Source organism: Erpetoichthys calabaricus, chromosome 3, assembly GCF_900747795.2.
Source record: "Erpetoichthys calabaricus chromosome 3, fErpCal1.3, whole genome shotgun sequence".
Classification (NCBI taxonomy): Eukaryota; Metazoa; Chordata; class Cladistia; order Polypteriformes; family Polypteridae; genus Erpetoichthys; species Erpetoichthys calabaricus.
Window position 1 is genome coordinate 298,803,528 of NC_041396.2, and position 21,749 is coordinate 298,825,276.

The 21,749-nt window shown below is 46.6% G+C and overlaps 1 protein-coding gene and 1 long non-coding RNA gene across 2 annotated transcripts in view; both read left to right on the forward strand.

The window, feature by feature from the left end:
- Positions 1 to 1,318: 1,318 nt before the first annotated feature.
- Positions 1,319 to 21,749, forward strand: part of rarga (retinoic acid receptor gamma a) — a 121,807-nt gene continuing 101,376 nt past the window's right edge. Inside the window, exon 1 of the mRNA XM_051925079.1 lies at positions 1,319 to 1,507. Within this exon, the coding sequence (XP_051781039.1) occupies positions 1,450 to 1,507 (58 nt within the window). The 5' untranslated portion in view covers positions 1,319 to 1,449. The remainder of the gene's footprint in view (positions 1,508 to 21,749) is intronic.
- On the forward strand, positions 19,325 to 21,131 carry LOC127527204 (uncharacterized). Its single transcript, XR_007934512.1, has 2 exons — positions 19,325 to 19,437; positions 20,869 to 21,131. It is a non-coding gene; the product is annotated as an uncharacterized LOC127527204 (long non-coding RNA).

The window sequence follows — 21,749 nt, forward strand, 5'->3', positions numbered from 1 at the left end:
TAAGCAACTAGGGTGTTGGCACATGTCCATATGTTTATCACATTCATTTTATTTGAGAGCCTCATTGTGAATAAATGAGAAACGCCAAGAGTGAGATTGTGAAAACTATAATAGCTATATGTGTGTGTGTCTGGGGTTGGGTGGGAGTTATTCTGAGATTGTAACCTCTGGCACCTGATAAATGACTGAGGTGCCAACACATTTCCAGTATTTATCACATAAGTTTCATGTGATAGCATCTCCGTGAATCAATGAGAAACACAAAGAGTGAGTGCATGAAAGTTCTAAGGGGTGTAAGGAAGGGGGTTGATTTCATCAACTCTCAGAAATGAGATCAATCTGAGAGTATGGAGTGACACCCTGGCACCTGATAAATAACTAAGGTGCCGGCAGATGTCCGTTGTTTATCCCATTAGTTTCATTTTTCGAGCCACACTGAATTCTTTGAGAAACACAGTGAGTGAGATTGTGCGAACTGCAAGGGCTACATGGGAGGGCTGTCCGCCTCGTCATTTTGACTGTCTCGTGACTCGCTGTGGACTTTGCTGTTTGGTTTCTCAACATCGTGGCATTCCCAGCTTGTCCTGTTTTTTTTTTTTTTTCCTAATTACAGTTTATTTAGTCCTCAATTCTCGTTCCCCCGAGATCGTCACGTGGGAGTCGGGTGCTCACTTGCACTTTTTCCACTCTCTGCACAGGCAGATGAAGTCACTTGCTCAGATGACAAACTGGCAGCCATGTGGTTTGAGAGTCCCTGAGCCTCACCCAGTATGCTACACTGCCTGCCATCATACATACGTCACTTGCACGATATGAGTCACCCATGCTGTCACAGGTTAAGCACCCATAGTGGCCCATTGTGCTTTGTGCAACCACCGCAGCTTTTCAAATCGCATAGAAACAGAAACTGCAGGAGAAACAAGGTCACACGGTTTGTGCCATCCTGTTTCATTGATTGTGGCGCTGAGTAACAACTGCTCAAGTTTTGAAATGTAGTGCCCAGGCAGCACACTCGGATACAAGGAGGGTTTCTTTATGCTCCATGACCTCTTTATCTTTTTCTTCTCCCTGCAGGGTCAGAAGTCATAGCTTCAGTCGCAATAAGAGTTCATGCCCTTGGCAGCTTGGAGTCGCCACCCTGACTCTTCCTAAGGAGGATGCCTCACTTCACCGCATAAGAAGAGAGACTCTGAAAGCAAAGCAGCCGAGATCTCAGCTGGCACGTGCCCAGCCTAAACTGCACTTTGCATCTCCTCTGGCCCAGACCTCCCTGCTCACCCGGCTTTGACGTCCCTTTGTCTCGTGAGTGGTTCCTGCCATGGCGGCCAACAGAGAGCGCCTGTGTTCCACCACGGGCCAGGTGGGGCACATGACCGGATTCCCACCGGCGGTCTACCCGTTCCCATTCAATTCCATCCGGAGCCACTCCCCCTTCGACCCTCTTATCCAATGGGAGCTACTTTGGAAGATTCAGCGCCCGACCTACCCAAGGAGATGGCAGCCTTGTGTGAGTACCACATTTGCTCATTTTGTTGAGGGTATTTATGCCAGTTTGAATGTTTGATTGTGGAGTTGTTGCCGAGATGGGGAGAGGTGGGACCACTCAGTTAGGCACATGAGGGGGATGGCCAGTGATAAGTGGCAAGGGGCAGCAATGGGGGAAATGCTTCCCTTGGTAATGAAGAGTAACAGAACTGGCACAGTCTCATGAGTTGGTGGGCATCAAAAACATGATGTACTGCAGCCCATATCATTCTCATTGTTATGGGTGGTCCTTCCTCCTTCATTACCGAGTAAAAGGCTGAGCTGGCATAAAACATTTGGACAAGCTGCAGTTCTGGCACGACGAACCTGGCTCTCTTCACTGTGAGGTGATCTTCAGATAGATGTGGCACAGTTTAATGCCAGCGTGGCACTAACTACACCATGGTGCTGTTTTAGTATCAAACACGTTCCTACTGACTGTGGTTTCAAGAAGCCAAACTGTCTTTTTCGCTTTGCGTAAAGCATCAATCAGTCCATCTTGTGTGGCACAGACTGTAACAGCGCCCTCTAGTGGAGTGTCCGCTAATTCCATCTCTGAGTGTTGAAATGTCCTGTCATTGTCACCGGTCTCTCAGCGCTTGTTTTATGTGCCCTGACAGTTATGCTCCCCCCCCCCACCCCCACCCCCCATATCAATAGCTCACATTACACCACGGGTGTCACCTGATTGTGAAGACTGAGTGCAGTTACTCCTATAGGGATGGCCTGTCATTGTATGTGCCCAGTTTCTTATGTCACAATGGGTGTCAATTTCACAGATGGCTCAAACGATTCCTCTTACTCTGATTTCCCCACCATTGTGCAGACTTGTGAAGCTTCTCCTGCAGGAACAGCCTCGTGATCTTCATTTCGATGTTCAAGACCCCTTGGGGTCCCCGGCGTTGTGTGCAGATTTTGGTGCCACTTCTCTCTGCCCTCTTTATGTTGCTCAGAATAAAACAGCACCCCCTGGTGGCATTCCCTCTAACTACCCATTAAGTGTTCCAACAGTCCCGTGACGTTTTTGCGCCGTTTCTCCTCAGACTTCATTTGGCCCACCTAAACCCATACGGGCGGGGGTGGGAGGGGGGGTGGTAGGGGAGGCGTCCTTTCCACTGTCAGCACAAATTAAATGTAACTTGTTGCGGTTATGCAGATCTTATGCAGTTTCTTCTCCAATCAGATTCACCTCTTGGTCCTCATTTGTGGGCTCAGACGCAGTGGTGGGCGAGGTGTGTGCACTTAGGGGCGGGGGGGGGGGGGGGCACCACGTCTTTATTATTATTATTATTATCATTATTTTCCTACTTGAAGACCACTGGTGTCATCCTTCCCATAACTCCATTAAGATTGATCATGGTGTAGCAGGGCGGCATGATATTGCCATCTGAGTAAATCCCCCCATTTAATTGCAACAAAAAAAGACTCCGGCACCTCAATGTGCTTTATCTTATTAACAAGTGGTCCTTTCAGTTGGACCCCTGGCCGCACGGACAGCTGCACACCGTCTAAACATAAGACGCCATCTTGTGGGAGTGGTCTTCTCTTATCTGGGGCGGGGCTTCAATCGTCTCGGGCTTCTCAAGGCTGCAAGGGAAGGAGGAGTCAAAACTGTTAGCGGCGGGCGGCGGCCCCCTCTGGTACTGAGGTGGTATTACTTACTGTAGGCAAACCAGGAAGACGCGTGCATGACAAGGGCTATTATCCTTTGATGTGACTTATATGCTTGATGTGACCTGCTGACGGCGGCCATTTTTAAATTTGATTCCATTTTATCTCACATTGGGGGGGGGGGGGGGGATTTTTTTTTTTATTAGGGTCCATAAGATTCTCTATATGAGTGTAATTTCACCCCCACAATGTCAATTCCACAGTTGAGTAAATTAAAATAACAGGGGATTGCCTGATGGCCCCCGTTGTGCAGATTTGCTGCGCCTTCTCCTACCAGCACAGCGTCTGGGTCCTCGTTTTGTGCATTCTGACTGTGATGTCGCCCCCTGGTGTTAGTTTCACAATTAGCTCAAATTAAACAATGGAGACAACAGCCCAGTTCACCAGAGCTGTGCAGTTTCTCCTGTCAGATTAGCCTCTCGATCCCCTCAGATGAGACGTTTCAATGGGGTCCAAGGGTCTTGGGGGTCCCATGGTGACGGCATTTCACCTTTATATTCTCGACGTACCTCATTGACGGTGGTCATTTTTTTAATTGGACTTAATTTCATCTCACCTGGGGGGAGGAGCCTAACTTATTTTGCTGCACCGGGGGCCCAATCACATTTTAGGTGTGCAGTCTGATTAGAACGTAATGTTGCCCCCTGGTGTCAGTTAAGCCAAATCACAGAACCGACTTGTCCGAGTTCCCAGTTTTTGTGCTGGCTTGGTGTCGTCTCTTAGGCTCCGACTGTAATATCGCCCCCTGCTGTCCGGTAGGTCAAATTGACCAAAATGCCTCCTCAGTCCTCGTTTTGTACATTCAGATGCTAACATCGCCCCCTGGTGTTAATTAAAACCACAGGCGCCATCCGATTTCCCCAGCTTTGTGTACAGTTTCTCCTAGATGGGGGTCTTCATTGTGTCTGCTCCGACGGATACATCGCCTGCTGGTTTCATTTCCACGGGTAGTACAAATGAGACCACAGGCGTCACCTGATTACAGATTTGGTGTCATTTCTCGGTCTTCATCTTCAACGTGCAGAGTGTACTGTGCCCCCAAAGGCGCAGGCATGTCTAATTTCTGCAGATTGTTTGCAGTTTCTCCTACAGGAAGGACCCCTCAATCCGTATGGTGATGTCATCCCCGGGTGTCATTGCTACACTGTACTCAGACGCGATATTTTTGTACTGGAGCCCGTAGGGCTTTGGGGGTCCTAGAGTAGTCCTACACTGCTTATATGCTTGATGTAACCCATTAACGCCGGTCATTTCATAATTGCATTCTCGCTTAATTTTTGGCCCATCAAATTCTCCCCAAATGCCACAGCTTGGAATGTAATGTCGCCCCCTGGTGTCCGTTAAAATTAAATTAAGCAACAGGCGCTTCTGAGTTCTCTTGGCATTGTGCTGACTTTGCTCAGGTTCTCCCTACCCAAGTGCATTCTCAGTCTTCATTTTTTATGTGCTCTATCCGTAGTGTTGCCCCCTGCTGTCCATTAATAAATCAAATGAAACAACAAGGTGGCCCGAGTTCTGTGGTGGGCTGGCGCCATGCCCGGGGTTTGTTTCCTGCCTTGCGCTCTGTGTTGGCTGGGATTGGCTCCAGCAGACCCCCGTGACCCTGTAGTTAGGATATAGTGGGTTGAATGATGGATGGATGGATGGGTGGTCCGAGTTCCCAGCAATTGTGTCGACTTTGCTCAGGTTCTTCCTACCTGAATGGCTTCTTACTTCACACTTTGTATGGGGTCTGTCTGTAGTGTCGCCCCCTGGTGTCCATTCAGTCAAATTAAACCACAGTTCCCTGGCATTGTGCAAATTTATTTGCAGGTTCTAATTACCGGAATGGCTTCTCACTCCTCATATTTTATGTGCTCTATTAGTAGTGTCGCCCCCTGGTGTCTAGTAGGTCAAATTAAACCACAGTTCCCTGGCATTGTGCAGATTTATGTGCAGGTTCTCATTACTTGAATGGCTTCTCACTCCTCATTTTTATGTGCTCTGCCTGTGGTGTCGCCCCCTGGTGTCCGCTCACTCAAATTAACCGACAAGGTGGTGCTGGCAGTGTGCAGATTTTGCCCAGATTCTCCCTACCCAAGTGCCTTCTCAATTCTCACTTTGTATGCGGTCTGTCTGTAGTGTCGCCCCCTGGTGTCCATTCAGTCAAATTAAACCACAGTTCCCTGGCATTGTGCACATTTATTTGCAGGTTCTAATTACCCGAATGTCTTCTCACTCCTCATATTTTATGTTGTCTGTCTGTGGTGTCACCCCCTGGTGTCTGTTAAGTCAAATTAAACAACATGAGGTGGAGTGGTGGCTCTGAGGATAAAGATCTGTGCTGGGATCCAGAAGGTTGCCGGTTCAAATCCCTGTCACTGACAAAAGAGATCCTACTCTGCTGGGCCCTTGAGCAAGACCCATACCCTGTAATTGCTCCAGGGGCGCTGTACAATGGCTGACCCTGCGCTCTGACCCCAAGGGGTTGCCCGAGTTCCCCGATATCGTGCAGATGTTGCTCAGGTTCACCCTATCCAAGTGCCCTCTCACTCCTCATTTTTTATGTTGCTCTGTCTGTAGTGTCGCCCCCTGGTGTCCGTTAATAAGTCAAATTAAACAATAAGGTGGTCCGAGTTCTCTTAGCATTGTGTGGATTTATTTGCTGGTTCTCATTAGTCGAATGGCTTCTCACTCCTCATTTTCTATGTGCTCTGCCTGTGGTGTCGCCCCCTGGTGTCCATTCGGTCAAATTAAACAACAAGATGACCAGAGTTCTCTTGGCATTGTGTGGATTTTGTTCAGGTTCTCCCCACCTGAATGGCTTCTCACTACCCATATTTTATGTTCTCTATTAGTAGTGTCGCCCCCCTGGTGTCTAGTAGGTCAAATTAAACCACAGTTCTCTGGCATTGTGCAGATATATTTGCTGTTCTCATTACTCGCATGGCTTCTCAGTCCTCAAATTTTATGTTGTCTGTCCGTAGTGTCGCCCCCTGGTGTCTGTTAAGTCAAATTCAACATCCATCCATCCATCCATTTTCCAACCCGCTGAATCCGAACACAGGGTCACGGGGGTCTGCTGGAGCCAATCCCAGCCAACACAGGGCACAAGGCAGGAACCAATCCCGGGCAGGGTGCCAACCCACCGCAGGACACACACAAACACACCAAGCACACACTAGGGCCAATTTAGAATCGCCAATCCACCTTAACCTGCATGTCTTTGGACTGTGGGAGGAAACCGGAGCGCCCGGAGGAAACCCACGCAGACACGAGGAGAACATGCAAAAACTCAAATTAAACAACAATTCCCTAATTTATTCCCCACCTGAATGGCTTCTCACTCCTCGTTTTTTATGTGCTCGGCCTGTGGTGTCGCCCCCTGGTGTCCGTTAATAATTCAAATTAAACAACAAGGTGGCCCGAGTTCTCTTAGCATTGTGTGGATTTATTTGCTGGTTCTCATTAGTCGAATGGCTTCTCACTCCTCATTTTGTATGTGCTCTGCCTGTGGTGTCGCCCCCTGGTGTCCATTCAGTCAAATTAAACAACAAGGTGGCCAGAGTTCTCTTGGCATTGTGTGGATTTTGCTCAGGTTCTCCCCACCTGAATGGCTTCTCACTCCTCATATTTTATGTGCTCTATTAGTAGTGTCGCCCCCTGGTGTCTAGTAGGTCAAATTAAACCACAGTTCCCTGGCATTGTGCAGATTTATGTGCGGGTTCTCATTACTCGAATGGCTTCTCACTCCTCATTTTGTATGTGCTCTGCCTCTGGTGTCGCCCCCTGGTGTCCATTCGGTCTAATTAAACAACAAGGTGGCCCGAGCTCCCTGGCATTGTGCGGATTTATTTGCTCAGGTCCCCCAAGTGTTTTCTCACTCCTCATATTTTATGTTGTCTGTCCGTAGTGTCGCCCCCTGGTGTCGGTTAAGTCAAATTAAACCACAGTTCCCTGGCATCTATCTATCTATCCATTGTGCTGATTTATTCCCTGCCTGAATGGCTTCTCTTTTTTGTGCCCCGACTGTAACGTGCCCCCCCCCCACCTCCCCCCCGCTGAGTGTCGATTTCACAGCTAAACAGCAGTCCTCGGCGGAGCCCCCTAGGCATTGTGCTGTCCCACTGACTCTCTTCAGAATCAGAATCTTCTGGATGTTTTGATGCCCGCCTTCTGTTGCTCAGACGGCAGCAGTGCCCCCTGGTGGTATTTCTTCTAACTCCCCAGTTAAGCTGTCTGTTTGTGTGTGTTGTGAAGTTTCTGCCCAGTTTTCTCTAACACCCCCCACACACACACACACACACACACCCCCCCCCCACCACACCACCTCTCCGAGTCATAAACAGGAAGGCACAGATACCGTCAATGCCCAGCAGTTAACTGCCTGTTTTATTGGTGGCTCCAGAGGCAAAGCACCAAAAGTGAAAGCCGCGGCTCTAAAATCCCCGTCTGCCACCGTGGTACTCATTCCAGTAGTCATTTTTATGGTTTTTGAGAAACGGGCGTCCTCAGTTTGACTCGAATCTTCTCATGTCTCGGGTTTCGCATTTGCTTGATTGTGAGAACAATGAATTACTCATGAATCCAATCAGGGCTCCGATCAGAGTCGGGGGGCACCACCCTACCGTGCCACGCGGGGCTGAGGTGATTCAAATCAGTGCCAAGGACACGTGTGTGACAGAGAACGGGTGATCACGGCAAGAAGGTGGCAATGGTGGCACCGGTAATGGTACTGTGTACAGAAGGCGAGAGGGGCAGAGCTGGCAGGACACACAGGTGGCATCAATGGCAGGGCACATGAGTGCAGTGAAGGGGCAGGGGGGCACAGTGACAGTAGAATAAAGTGGGGGGTGGTAATGGCCAAAAAACGTTGAAGCTGCAATGAGGGCACAACACTTATATGGTCAGTGAAGTGAGGGTGCAGCAAAGATGGCAGTGCCATAATGAGACTAAACTTCTGGGGACAATGATGGCCCACATGTACACTTGTGAGTGCAGTGATGGCAGAGGTAAAGATGGTGGGGTACACGTGGGGGCAATGACTGTAGACCACAGAGCATGCTCCGTTGAGGCAGACCATGCTGATTGGCAAAGGTGGCACAGCGCGCACACAGACAGAAGATATGATGGAAATTATGGCAGAGCATAGAAGTGGAGGTGCCAGCTGAAGGGATGAATGTAGAGAAGGAAGAGCAGAGCAAAAGGGGTAAAGGTGGCAGAGACCATGGGGGCAGAACAGATCAGAACAGTGCCCATATTGCATTTGTGATGGTAGAAGGCATTGAAAAGGCACCCGTGGTAGAACATACAGGTGTAGTAAGGGCAGGGCACATGGCTTGGCAGAGATTGTAGATCAGGTGGGTGGCATTGATGATGATGAGATGTACTGCAGACTCAAGTGCAGTGCCAGCAGAAGAAATTAATGGGGCAGTAATGGCACAGCACATGGTGAAGCAGTGATGGCAGAACGCATAAGTGAACTGAGGGCAGGGCACATGGCTAGGCAGTGATGGCAGAACACATAGGTGTAGTAAAGGGCAGGGCACGTGACTGTGCAGAATGTATGAGGGAAGTGATGGCAGTACTCGTAGGTGTAGTAAAGGGCACACGGCCAGGCTTGGATGTTAGAGTAGGTGAGTGACAGTGGTGGGATCACACACTGGTCCGTGATGGCAGAACAGATGCCATTTGAAGTGCAGTGGCAGCAGAACAGATTAGAGGGCACAGCAAATTGTGGGGCAGTGATGACAGAATGCATGGGGCAGTGATTGAAGAACACATAAAAAATACTGAGGGCCGGGCAGGGATGGCAGAATGTATGAGGGCAGTAATGGCACCACACAGTGGCACAGTATGGGCAGGGCACATGGCCAGGCTTGAATAATAGAAATAGGTGAAGGGTAGTGAGATTGGGACACAAATGAGGTGGCAGAACCCACTGGTGCAATGGGGGGGTGGGGGGGGCATATGGCTTGCCAGGGAGAGTGGGTTCCAGTGATGGTGGGATGCATATGAGTCAGTGATGGCAGAATAGAGGCAGGTTGAACACACAAGTGGAACGGTGGCTGATAAGACTGAAGAGGCAGTGATGGCACACTGGCACACTTCTGGCAGTAGTGATTGTAGTGTGCGTATGGGCCAGTAATGGAAGAATATATGCAGGCTGAACACACTGTGGTGCCAAGGGGGCAGCAATAGCAAAGCACATGGTGGGACAAAGATAACTGTACACATAAATGTCTTGCTGGCAGGGCATGTAACACTTGGGGTGTGTGATGGCAGAAAACATGAGTACACGAGTGCCATAGTGGCAGATAAGACAGAAGAGGCAGTGATGGCACACTGGCACACTTCTGCAGATTGGGTGGCAGTGATTGTAGTGTGTGTATGGGTCAGTAGTGGAAGTATATGTGCAGGCTGAACACACTGTGGTGCCATAGTGGCAAAATTTATTGGAGGGGCAGTAATGGCAAAGCACATGGTAGGACAAAGATAACCGTACACATAAATATCTTGCGGGCAGGGCATGTAACACTTGGGGTCTATGATGGCAGAAAACGTGTGGTGATGGCAGAATAGCTTGATGGGACAACATTGGCAGAGCCCAACAGGGCAGTGATGGCAGACTGTATTCAAGGGGCAGAGTTGGCAGAAATTGTGAGTGGCAGTTCAAGGGGCATTTGAAAGCATTTGTGATGTGTGTTACTATCTTACACAGGAGCTTCTGTCACTCTGTCTCTTCTTGCCCGCTTCTGTTTGCTTAAACCATAACATGCCGTGGCAGGGAGGCACTCAACCTGCTGCCAATCTTGCTGAGCGCTCGCTAATCCTTCTGGTATTTTTTGGTTAAAAAAAAAAAAAAGCAGACAAGTGCCCCATACTGGAGTTTAACCCTTAAGACCCCTGAGCTTTAGTTGGTGGGGCTGTGCCATACTATGCTGGCAGGAGGGGGGCAGCAGGTGGGTGGCTAAGCTGCAAGCTCTCCCAGTGGCAGACTGGGATGAATGGGCTGGATTAGCGTGGAAAGCTCTTATCAGGTGATCCCTGTCATTAACCCCCCCCCCCCCCCCAACCCAGACCCCTTGAACAAACAGCTGGAAGCCCATTAGTGCCACTTACACCTCAGATAAGATCTTCTCACTGCTGGGGGCTGAGGGGTGGCAGGCAGGCCCATCTTTCAGCTTCACTGGTGGGTTTTGTTAAGGAGGCTTTCCTAAAGTGACACAGTTGCACCAATAATGGACTTGGCTTATCTGCTGTGATAATCTCTCAGTAGAAGTTAAGTGAGATGGCCTGGGGGGGGGGGGGGGCAGCTAAAGGGGGTGGAGGGTGGGGGGCACTCAATGTGGACACGGTGTGAGAAGAGTAAAGGCAGGAGAATCAGACCTCTGGAGCGCCCCAATGGCCTGTCAAATTGGCATCTGCACCTGGGCAACTGGTGCCACCTGGGAGTCTGGAAAGGACAAAAAAAACAAAAAAAAAAAAAGTGCAAGAGAGAAAAAACAAACAAGCCGCATTCCTGGCTGTCTGCCGGGCCAGTGCTTCTTCTAACAACATCCCCTTCAAGCCAGCCTGCCCAACCAACCGCCCGCCCGCCCGCCCGCCAGCCCTGTGTTTCTGTCAATGCCAGCCCTTTAAGAAAACACCACCCCCCTTCACTGCTGTTCCACCATTGTTCTGAGGTTCCAGTTTCACTGCAAACAGAAAACAACGCATTCCAAGGGCTTTGTTGTCAGCGCAGCTCAAACAGGTTTGATGTTGAGCTTCTGTGCCCTGAGACACCCAGTCAGCAGGTCAGGGGGGTGTGGAGAGTGCAAGAGGGGGGCACAGAGGAGGGGAACTGAGAAAAAGGAGAAAAGGAGAGAGAGAGAGAGAGAGAGAGAAAGGGGGTAAGAGGAGGAGACAAATGAAAGGTACACGAGGGATAGATAGATAGATAGATAGATAGATAGATAGATAGATAGATAGATAGATAGATAGATAGATAGATAGATAGATAGATAGATAGATAGATAGATAGATAGATAGATAGATAGATAAGTGAAAGGCACTATATGATAGATAGATAGATAGATAGATAGATAGATAGATAGATAGATAGATAGATAGATAGATAGATAGATAGATAGATAGATAGATAGATAGATAGATGTGAAAGGCACTATATAATAGATAGATAGATCCTTTATTAAACCAAAAGAAATGTGCAGGGTTACAGCAGCAGACACAAATGATGAGAGGACGGGGTGAAAGGAGGAAAAGGAGAAAAGGGAATGAAATAAAGACATAAAGAGACACTGAGAAACAGTAAGAGAAAGAGCAGGAAATATCAAGGAAAAGTGTGGGACAAAAGAAGTAAGTGTATAAATAGACGGGCGCAAAGAGTCCAAAGAGGTTAAAGTGTGATTGTGAGCAAAGGAGCAAAATGAAAATCAAGAAAGAAGAGGAGAAAAATTAAAAGGAAAGGAGAAAGGAGTGAATGAGAGGAAAATGAGATACAGAAGTGGAGGGATAAAAGAAATAAAAGGGAGAAAAGGCTGTGTAACAATGGGAAAGAAAAATAAGACAATCGCAGGGAGAAATAGGAGTGGAAAATCAGAGGAAAAGGAGTAAAAAGGATGAAACAGAAAGAACAGAAAGAATAGGAGAATACAGAAGTAAGGGTAAAGTGAGAAAAGGGAGTGTATAAATGAGAAAAAGAGATAAAGAAGAACAAAAATAGAAACAGCATATGAAAAATTAAAGAGAACTGAGAGAATAATAGGGAAAGGTATGGGGAATAGAGAAAGGGGAGAAAAAGTGAAAAGGAGAAATGGATAGAGAAAGAGGAGGAGTGAAATGAAAAGAGAAAAGGGAAAGGAGTAAAGGAAGGGAGGATACAGAAGAACCTTAAAGGAAAAATAAGTGAAATTAAGGAAAATGAATGCAACAGTGAGAAAGGGAGAGAAAGAGAAATATAAAGGAAATGTTGAGGAGAAAATTGAAAGAGAAATGAGGAAAGAGGGAGCTGAAAGCCTGAGGGGGTAAAAGGAAATAAAGGGAGACAAAGAAGTGTAACAATGAGAAACATAAAGAAAGAAAAACGTGGAGAGGAACAGGAGAAGGAAAATGAGATGGGAGTGCAAAAGGGAAGAAAGAAAGAGATAAGAGTCTGCAGGTATGGATGGCAAAGAGCCTGATGGTGTCAAGGAGAGGAATGGAGAAAAAGAAGTGTAATAATGAGAGAAGGAGAGAAACAGAAACAGAGAGTAAAAAGAAGGAGAAAATTAGTGAGATAAGAAAGGAAACAGGGAGAAGAGGGGAATGCAGAAGCAGTGGCAAAAAGACAGAATAAGTAAAAGAAGCCAAAGGAGGAAAGCAAGTGTAGACAATCAGAGAAAGAGTAGGGGAAACGAAAGGGAAAGGATGGATGGGTAGAAAGAAAGGGAGATACAAAAATGTGGGATTTAAATTGAAAAAGGAAGACAAAGGGCATTGAAAGAGAAACCCAAAGAGAAACCCAAAGGAAAAGGAGTAAATAGTGTAGAAAAACCTACCTGGAGAGGAGGAGAAAAAAGAAAGCAGCGAAAAAGAAGACGACAAAATGGCAGCAAAAGGCAGCAAAAGACAAAAGCAAAAAAGAAAAGCAGAGGAAAAGAATAAAGGGAAAAAGAAGGAGCAGGAGAAAAGGAGAAGCGGGTAACAGAAAATGTAAATGGAGGAGTGAAGCAGTCAAAGGTAAATGGAAGAGAAACAGGAGGAGGAAAAAGAAAATGAGAAACAGCAGGGAGAAATGAAAGAGAGACAATGAAAACAGGAAGAGAAAAAGAGGATAAGCAGGAGTGGCGATAAAGCAGAAGACAACAAGACAATAGGAGAGAAGAGAAAAAGAGAAAACAAAGGGAAATGAGGTGGAAATGGAACATTAATTAGAGAAAAATGGGAGAAAGAGATACAAGAGAAACAGCACAGAGAAAAGGAAAACAAAATCAGTGAGGGGGAAAATCGAGGAAAAATGGAGGACCAGAAAGTGTAAGAAGGAGTCCTAAGAGTAGAAGCTCAGAATAAAAAAGAAGTGGAGAAACAAAAAGGAAATAGAAAAAGGAATAAAACAAAAGCAATGAAAAACAGAAAGAAAAGGAAGAGGGGGAAAGAGGGCTATGAGGAGAAAGAGAAGGAATGGAATGAGAAAACAAACAAAAGAATAAATGAGGAGGAAAATCTAGAAGGGAAAACACCATGGAAGAAGTATAAATAGAAAGAGATGCAGGGAGAGGACACTCGAAAGAAAAAGAAAAGAAAAGAAACAGAAAAAGAAAGAGAAGAAATCTCAAGAAACAAATAAGCCAACTAGGAAGAATGAGAAAATGATATGAAGATTAAGAAAAAGAAAATGAAAGGGTGAGAAAATAGGAAGAAAATGCAGAAGATGAACACAGAAAGGAAGAAATGAAGAAATAGAATGAGGAATACAGTGGAGACAATAAAACAAGAGGGAAAAACAGAGGGAGGACAACAACAGAGAGAAGAAAAAAGTGTCATCAGATACAATTCAAATACGAGGGAGAGACAGAAGATGGAGGGAGAGGTGGTGGAAAATGTAGAAGAGAGGAAAACAAATGTGGAAGGAGAAAGGGGGAATGAGAAAAAATGGAAGAGAAATGACAAGAAAACCAGACTTAAAAAAGAGGGTGATAAGAAAAAAATAAATAGCTGAAAGCAATCTGGCTTGAGAGAAAGAAGAGAAGAAAAGCAGAAAAAACTGTAGAAGAAGAAGAAGAAGATGATGATGAAGAAGAAGAAACAAGAGGAGTTCAAACAGAAGAAGGTACAACTGGAGAACAGAAAAAAACAGAAACAGAAACATCACTGGAAAATGGAGGAGAAAAAAGAGAAAGTGAAGGAGAAAAGGGAGATGACCTGAAACAGAAAGGGTTACAGATGAGGAGAAAGAGGAGGAGGAAGAGAAAGAAAGTGGAAAAGAACAACAAAGGAAGAAGTACAGGAGGAGACACATTAGAGAAAGAAGAACAAAGAAGTTGAATGCTTAAGGAAGAAGGGAACATGAAGAAAGGAAAGTGAGAAAATCTGAACTGAATGAGGACCAAGAGGAGGAAGACAGGGCAAGGGAAGACTTTCTCAAACACTGCTAGGTCTTCTTCTTCCTCTATCTCTTCTTCTTCTTCTTGTTATTCCTCCGCCTCTTCTTCTTCTTCTTCTTCCCACTGCTCTACTTCTTCTTCTTTTTCTTCTTCCATTTCTGCTTCTTATTCTTCTTCCTCCTCCACCTCTTCTTCTTCTTCTTCCTCCTCTTCTTCTTCCTCATCATCCTCTTCTTCTTCTTCTTCCACCTCCTCCTCTTCTTCTTCCTCCTCCACCTCCTCTTCCTCTTCTTGTTCTTCCTCCACCTCTTCTTCTTCCTACTCCTCCTCTTCTTCTTCTTCTTCGTCTTCTTCCTCCTCTTCTTCCTCATCCTCCTCCTCTTCTTCTTCTTCTTCCTCCACCTCTTCTTCTTCCTCCTCCTCTTCTTCTTCATCCACCTCTTCTTCTTCCTCCTCCTCCTCTTCTTCTTCTTCTTCTTCCTACTCCTCTTCTTCTTCTTCCTCCTCCTCTTCTTCTTCTTCCCCCACTTCTTCTTCTTTTTCTTCCTCCTCCTCTTCTTCTTCATCCACCTCTTCTTCTTCCTCCTCCTCCTCTTCTTCTTCTTCCCCCTTCTCTTCTTCTTCTTCCTACTCTTCTTCTTCTTCTTCCTACTCCTCTTCTTCTTCTTCCTCCTCCTCTTCTTCTTCTTCCCCCACTTATTCTTCTTTTTCTTCCTCCTCCTCTTCTTCTTCATCCACCTCTTCTTCTTCCTCCTCCTCCTCTTCTTCTTCTTCCCCCTTCTCTTCTTCTTCTTCCTACTCCTCTTCTTCTTCTTCCCCCACTTCTTCTTCTTCTTTTTCTTCCTCCTCCTCTTCTTCTTCCTCTTCTTCTTTTTTTTTTCTAATGTGGAGACCCAAACTGTGCCCAGCACTCCAGATGTGTTCTGAAGCTCAAGTGCAACAATCCTTATCAATTGAAATAGTCCAAGTGAAGGACAAATGGAGAAAATAAAGAAAAAGAGGAATCAGAAGAAAAAATAGAGGATAAGTGAGGAGATGGAGAGTATCAGAGGTACAAAAAACATGTAAGAAAATAGGAGGAACAAAGAAGAAAAAAGAGAAGGTAAGAATTAAGGACGCAAAGAAAACAGAAGAAAGACTAGAGAATGGTCAAAAAGAATGAAGGAGGGGAGAAACAGGCAATGATTGGACATATAATAGAAAAGCAGAAAGAAAAGGAGCAAGAGAAGGTGGAAGAAGGAGTGATAAAAGAATACAAAAAGAGAAAAGGAGGACAGGAAAACAGCAGAAACTGTAAAGGAGAAAAAAAACCTAAAAAGTGACGTGCTGGAGGACTGAGAGAAGAGAGAAGAACAGCAGAGCAGGTGACAGAGGAGAGCAGCGGCGTCTAGAAAGGAGAGAAAGGGGAGCGAAAAGGAGAAGGGAGGAGGAGGAGGAGGAGCTCGAGCTGAGGTGCTGCGGTCAGAGGGAAAGTGGTGGGAGGAGGGCGGAGACTTGGCCAGAGGGCTAACAAGTGACACACAGCGCCCCCTATCCTGTAATATCCGATCTCCTGGGGTTCCCTGAGGACATCAATAACCCTTCGGGTTCGGCTCAGACCCCAACCACGATGCCACACCCAGCAGAGCCCCAAAGCTCGCTCTCGTCTCGTCTCGTAAGCCCATCGCCCAATAGTCTTTGGTCTAGCACCATATTTGCGCCGTGCCTCTTTTGCTGGGGGCCGCACTGATTTAATCACAACACCTGTGGTTTTCCTGGCTGAGGCGTTGCTGCTGCTGCTGCTGCTGCTGCAAACCTGGTCGCCTTTAACCCCATCCTGTACAAATCAGTCTCAGACTCAGAGCTCTTTCTAGCTATTTTGGGCCTGTAAGAATAAGGTGCAAACTATGGGGTTCCCACTCAGTTGAGACTCGTATATCAAAATTGTTGGGGGGGGGAATTACCTGAAAATAAAATTTAAAAAAATATATATATATTAAGGTGTTACTAATCTCCAAGGGGCCATTACAACACATTCACAGAAAGAGCTCTATTGCAATTTGTGTGACCCAGAGGACTTCAATTCCCAGCAGTCAGTGGGAGTAACTGGGGGATGATGGGAGGAGGATTGGAGTGGAGCACAGTCGGTGCCTGTATGCAGTAATTGAGGTGGGGCAGAGCAGAGCAGAGCTGCAGTCGAACTGTGTGTCTTACACACGGTGTCCGGAGAAGTGGCCGACCAGTACGAGATGGCATGGCTTTGTTTGCATCTTATGTCACATTTAAGGTGACACAGTGGTAGCGCTGCTGCCTCACAGTAAGGAGAGCAGGATTTGCATCCCAGGTCCTTCCTGTGTGGAGTTTATATGTTCTCTGATCCTTGCGTGGGTTTAGTGGTTGGATGTGTGTGGTGCCCTGTCCAAGGTTTGTTCCTATCTTGTGCCCTGTGCTACCTGGGATAGCCCACCTCTTGCAACCTTGGTCTGGATTAAACAGGTTAGAAAATGTCATGACACACACACACACACACACATACACTTGATTTGTGTAGCGGATGCTTTCATCCAAAGCAACTTACAAAAGAAGTTAACATAGGGGTTACAAGACCAGGTGACAAAATGGACCATCAGAAGTGAAAAAGCTCGGAGCAAAATGCCAGCTTGTTACAATTCCCCAGTTACAGCTAATTTCAGGGTGGTTGGAAATTCACCAACTAAGGGGGTCTTCAAATGCTTCCTAAACACATGGAGGGATTTCCTTAATTTTAACTGGAGGCAGGCAGCTCATCCCACCAAATAGGGGGTAACACATGAAAAGAGTCTGGGTTGAGATGTGATGCCACCCATCGCCAGGTGCCATTCACTATAGCAGACCTGGGTGATAGAGAAGGAGCAGAGGACCTCACAAGTGTCACCCTATGCCCGTTGACCACACTCGTAGGCATTCGTCAAGGATCTGAACTTAATGTCTGGCGCTACAGGAACCCAATGTAGTGATCTGAAGTGAGGGCGTGAGATGTGCCCACCTCGGCTGGTCCATTTTGAATCACCCGTACTGGTTTGGCAGCTAATGGAGAGTTGCGTCATTCCAGATGTGACCAGACCAAAACCTGGACCAGGAGTTGTGCTGCTGCCTCACAGTTAGGAGACCCGGGTTCGCCTCCCAGGTCTTCCCTGCGTGGAGTTTGCATGTTCTCCCGGTGTCTGCGTGGGTTTCCTCCCACAATCCAAAGACATGCAGGCTAGGTGCATTGGCATTCCTAAATTGTCCCTAGTGTGTGTGCTTGGTGTGTGGGTGTGTGTGCCCTGCGGTGGGCTGGCGCCCTGCCCGGGATTGGTTCCTGCCTTGCACCCTGTGTTGGCTGGGCTTGGCTCCAGCAGACCCCCGTGACCCTGTAGTTAGGAAACAGTGGGTTGAACGTGTTAATAATTTAGAGCTTAAAAAAAAAAATCCCTGGAAACACAATAAGTGCCATTTATCCACTTCGACTTCGGAAAATTGTAAAATCTCTGGGCAAACTGTGGAAAAAACGAGTTTCGATTTGGAAAAAAAAAACAAAAAAACAGAAAGTGGTGGAATATTTACGGAGTGAAAACGGAAGCCATCAATGGGGTAACATGTCGCGGGACACCAGCCGCCACTACAAGGTAGCCATTGTGCCGTCGCAGTTATTTACTTTCCAACTCGGCCCTCTGCGTGTTTCATGGGTGGCTCGTTATCATCTCTGCTCATCACTCCTTCCCTCATCCTTCTCGGTTCTTCTTCTTCTTCTTCTTCTTCTTCTTCTTCTTCTTCTTCCTGCTGGTCTGGTTTCTCTTTTTCCATCTCTTAATCTTCTTGTCATTCCTCCTCTGTTCTCAAATCCTTCTGTTTGACACTCTTCTTTCCACCCATCGTCCATACAGTTTTCCTTTCCATCCCATAATCCATTTCCCTTCCTCTCCTTTACAATATTTTCATCCATTTTCTACTCTCGCCAGCATCTCATTCTATTCCCACTGACTGCCCATCATCAACTCCTATTTACAAGAATTTTGTCCGTCATTTTTTTTCCTATATAAGCCTAAGAAAACTTTCCATAAGGAACGGCCGCTCATTAAGTTCTCCTTCCCACCTCACCCTTCGCTTCTTGGCTTTGTCTCCCATTTGGTCCCTGCCTTATTTTTCCAAGGCATTTTTTTTTGTCATTTCCCTACTTCATCCTGCTTTTCTTCTGGTCTTAACATCGGAATAAAAAATAGACGTAACTAACGGAGTCCTTGGTCTTCAAGGATCAGTCTGAACAACTGATGAAGCCACTTTATTTTGCCTACTCTTTTCTGTCAACATCCCATTTTTTTTCTGCCTGGCTCTTTCCATCTTTTCCGGTGCCAGTTACTCCTGTACTTTTTGTACCTGTTTTCCCTGTCCCTTTTGGACCCTTATCTGTCCTACTCCTCCTGTCTTTACCGGTTCGCTTTTCCCTCTCTGTTTTCCGTACCCTTTTCATTAAAATCCCATGTTTTCAGACTGGCACCCTCCACAACCTTCTTCATGCCAGTTACTTTTAGTTCTTTTTTTCAACCTCTCCCTGTCTGTGCCAATTCTCCAGTCTCTCTCTGAGATTCCAGATTTCTTTTCCAAGTCTCTTTCAGGTCTTTACCTTTCCCAATTCCTACTTTCTCTATCAGCACCTCTTCCCTTTCTCCATACCATATTTTCCGTACCCTTCTCCCCTTGAAAATCCCATTTTTTTCAGCCTGGACTTTTCCAAATTCTTATGCACCAGTTCCTCTGAGAGTTTATTATCTCATCTTATCTTCCCAAGTCCATTTTCCAGTCCTTCAAATATCCCACCATTCCTCCCCCCCACCATATCACTTTCTGGTTCCTTATCTTTACTTTACCAGTTTTACATTCTCTACCAGTACCATTTTTCTCTTTCCATTCAAACTTTTTCATACTCTCATTTTTTAGACTGGCCCATTCCAACTTTTTCCACATTGTTTATCCCAACACTTTTTCTATTCTCTCTGTTCCAAGCCCTTTTTCCAATCCCTCTGAGATCCCACCATTCCTTTTTCCCAGTCCCTTTCAGATCTCCTTACATTTTCCACCAATTTCTCTTCCCACTGTTTTTTCCATATGCTTTTTCCTCGAAATCTCCTGTTTCCAGCCTTGCTCATTCCATGTTACACTTCTGTTTAAATTACTCCAATAGGTTTTGAGGTTTCATTTCTGAGCTCTGAAGTGGGCTGGCACCCTGCCCGGGGTTTGTTTCCTGCCTGGTGCCTGTGTTGGCTGGGATTGGCTCCAGCAGACCCCCGTGACCCTGTAGTTAGGATATAGAGGGTTGGATAAAGGATAGATAGATAGATAGATAGATAGATAGATAGATAGATAGATAGATAGATAGATAGATAGATAGATAGATAGATAGATAGATAGATAGATGGTGGCACGGTGGCACAGTGGGTAGCGTTGCTGCCTCGCAGTTGGGAGATCTGGGGACCTGGGTTTGCTTCCCGGGTCCTCCCTGCGTGGAGTTTGCATGTTCTCCCCATGTCTTCATGGGTTTCCTGCCACAGTCCAAAGACATGCAGGTTAGGTGCATTGGCGATTCTAAATTGTCCCTAGTGTGTACTTGGTGTATGGGTGTGTGTGTGCCCTGTGGTGGGCTGGCACCCTGCCCAAGGTTTGTTTCCTTCCTTGCGCCCTGTGTTGGCTGCAATTGGCTTCAGCAGACCCCCAAGACCCTGTAGTTAGGATATAGCAGGTTGTTTAATTTGAGTTTGCATGTTCTCCCCGTGTCTGCGTGGGTTTCCTTGGGGCGCTCCGGTTTCCTCCCACAGTCCAAAGACATGCAGGTTAGGTGGATTGGCGATTCTGAATTGTCCCTAGTGTGTGTGCTTGGTGTGTGGGTGTGTTTGTGTGTGTCCTGCGGTGGGTTGGCACCCTGCCCGGGATTGGTTCCCTGCCTTGTGCCCTGTGTTGGCTGGGATTGGCTCCAGCAGACCCCTGTGACCCTGTGTTCGGATTCAGCGGGTTGTAAAATGGATGGATGGATAGATAGATAGATTGCGGTGGGCTGGCGTCCTGCCCGGGGTTTGTTTCCTGCCTTGCGCCCTGTGTTGGCTGGGATTGGCTCCAGCAGACCCCCGTGACCCTGTAGTTAGGATATAGAGGGTTGGATAAAGGATAGATAGATAGGATAGATAGATAGATAGATAGATAGATAGATAGATAGATAGATAGATAGATAGATAGATAGATAGATAGATAGATAGATAGATAGATAGATAGATAGATAGATAGATAGATAGATTGTGGTGGGCTGGCGCCCTGCCCAGGGTTTGTTTCCTGCCTTATGCCCTGTGTTGGCTGGGATTGGCTCCAGCAGACCCCCGTGACCCTGTAGTTAGGATATAGAGGGTTGGATAAAGGATAGATAGATAGATAGATAGATAGATAGATAGATAGATAGATAGATAGATAGATAGATAGATAGATAGATAGATAGATAGATAGATAGATTGTGGTGGGCTGGCGCCCTGCCCGAGGTTTGTTTCCTGCCTTGCTCCCTGTGTTGACTGGGATTGGCTCCAGCAGACCCCCGTGACCCTGTAGTTAGGATATAGCGGGTTGGATAAAGGATGGATGGATGGATTTCTGAGCCCCTTTAAAGGTCGCTCTGAGAGCCCACCATTCCATTTTTCAAGTCCAATTCTCATCCTTGCTTTTCCTGATCCTGCCTTCCTTACCAGTTCATCTTCCTCCTCCTCCACTTCCATACCCTTTCCTCACAAAATCTCAGTTTTCAGTCTGTTTCATTCCAACCTTTTTTCTATGTCAGTCACTCCTGCTACTTATTTTTCTAATCTTACCTGTCCAAGCCCATTTTCTACTTTCTCCAAACCTCAAGCATTCCCATATTTTCCCAGTTCTTTCTGTTCTTCACCTTACCATTCCCAGTCCTACCTTCTTATCATGATTTTCATAGCCTTTTCTGCACCATTACGTTTTTTTCAGCCTGGCTTATTCTAACTTTTTCCGGAACCACTTACCCACCACCCATTCCTAAGACCTCTCCCTCCCTGCTTGTCGATTTCAGATGGGATCGTGAGAGTCACAAGTGTGCCCATCTCCAAGGGGGACCACCCCCCCTTCTCATTTGTCGGTTTTAGTTACAGATCTGATCACATGACTCTTAAAGGGTGGGGCGGTCTCTCCACTGAATGTCTCTTTTTGGACGCATATAACCAAAACCACCTAGGGGCGCAGCATACCCTTGAACCGGCCCAGTCCGGTTTTGTTCCACTTCCCGTGATTTTGCTCCCCATACTTTCTTCCCTCCACATCTCATCCTTCCCTGACAGTTATTCCAGTTCTTTGTCCCATCGTGCCCATCCCAGCTCTTATTCCGTTGTTCCTCTCTTTCCAGTCCTTTCCTCCACCATTTCCTTCCCAAATCTCTTTGCAATTCTACGTTCTCTCTCTGATTTTACCGGCATCCCTGTGCCTCTGCTTTGCCCA